Here is a 1,736-nt window from a genome sequence, read left to right as displayed (position 1 = left end):
ATATATATATATAATAAAAACAAGTTTGACAGGTCAGAAAGACTAAAAAATATAATAAATAGATAAAAATAAAAAGTACCTAGTCTGATCTGCTGCAGTTTAGAACTTTTAAAAATATTAAAAATATTAAATGCATCCTGTGCTTCAAAGAGAATAAACCGGGTCAATAATCAGAACTTTGATTTCTGCAGGATCACAAAGTAAAACACGATTTCACCCAAACTGCTGAACGCGCGCGCGTGTTTGTGATGTTTTGGGAACGTTTGTCACATTTTATCTCCAACTTTTTCGGAGGAGACAGCAGAGCTCCAGAACGCACAGACGTGGAGTCTCGTGCGCATGAAGAGCGCACAGCCTCGCGCACAGCAGCAGTGTGTGACCGTGTGTGTTTCTCTGCAGGAGGATGTTTCCTCCCTTCAAAGTGCGCATCAGCGGCCTGGATAAAAAAGCCAAGTACATCCTGCTCATGGACATCGTGGCAGCGGACGACTGCCGGTACAAGTTCCACAACTCGCGCTGGATGGTGGCCGGGAAGGCCGACCCGGAGATGCCCAAACGGATGTACATCCACCCGGACAGCCCCGCCACGGGCGAGCAGTGGATGGCCAAGCCCGTGGCCTTCCACAAGCTCAAGCTCACCAACAACATCTCGGACAAGCACGGATTTGTGAGTACATTTATTTTCTTTAGTTTTTATTTATTCTGCCGCGCGCTTTGAAGTGTGAAGAACGAATTTCAAGTTGTGCGCGTGACGCGTAAAGCAGGACCTGCTTCAACGTTTCAAACTTTACTTAAATCAAATGACAAATATCTACGGACACAGGAGGCATCTAAGTGTCCGCACACACACACGCGCGCGCACACACCCAGTGAGAGAGAGCGAGGTCTCGTGTGTTTGTTCAGAGCACATTAAGTGTAAGAAAAATAAAATAAATCACAAAACACCTCCGTTTTATATACACCAAGATTATTAACTGTGAACTACTTTCTATGTACTTCAGAATACATATGTAGTACATAATATAGTACAGTATGTAGTACACTACAGTAGTATATACTATATAGTATTTGTGTTATAAACTACAATCTTCTTATTGTACAATAAAAATTATATTGTACATATACATTTTTATTGTACAATATAAAAAGTGTTAATCTTGTTGTTGCAAATGTGAATAAATGTGAAAACTCAAACATATTAAATTTATCATCAGTTTAGAATAATTTTCTTTGATCTCTTGATATGTCCGTGCTGCGTTCAAGTCCGTGCTGCGTTCAAGTCTTAATTGGTGGGATTTAGCTGCAGCCTCTTGTTTAAAAGCTTTCGAGCTTTTTGAAGAAGGTCCCAACAATTTTCAGATGACTGCAGTCATACTTTTAATTTTCAAATCAGTTTTCAGCTTTTAAATTCTCTGGCACTTAAATGTGATTTTGTTTTGTCCAAATACTAATTATATTTATTATATAAAATAAAATTAAAATAAGAAGGTTGAGAGTTCATTCATGGATAAATCACAAAACACATGGTTAAATCGTGTCATCTGGATAATTTTGTGGAAGTTTGCTCCTTTCATTTGTTTACTAAAGTCGGGGCGGACTGAAAGAAAGAAACAAAAAATAAAATAGTAATACGTATATACATACAAATACATACAAATACATACAAATACATACACACACACACATATATAATATATATATATATATATATATATATATATATATATATATATATA

The 1,736-nt window shown here is 37.2% G+C and overlaps 1 protein-coding gene across 1 annotated transcript in view; it reads left to right on the top strand.

The window, feature by feature from the left end:
- Positions 1–367: 367 nt before the first annotated feature.
- LOC119412964 (T-box transcription factor T-like) overlaps positions 368–1,736 on the top strand; it is a 6,551-nt gene continuing 5,182 nt past the window's right edge. Inside the window, exon 1 of the mRNA XM_037679975.1 lies at positions 368–667. Within this exon, the coding sequence (XP_037535903.1) occupies positions 404–667 (264 nt within the window). The 5' untranslated portion in view covers positions 368–403. The remainder of the gene's footprint in view (positions 668–1,736) is intronic.

Source organism: Nematolebias whitei, chromosome 8 (assembly GCF_014905685.2).
Source record: "Nematolebias whitei isolate Nwh7 chromosome 8, NemWhi1, whole genome shotgun sequence".
NCBI lineage: Eukaryota > Metazoa > Chordata > Actinopteri > Cyprinodontiformes > Rivulidae > Nematolebias > Nematolebias whitei.
The sequence above is the reverse complement of the archived record's forward strand: the minus strand, read 5'-3'. Positions and strand labels throughout refer to the sequence as shown.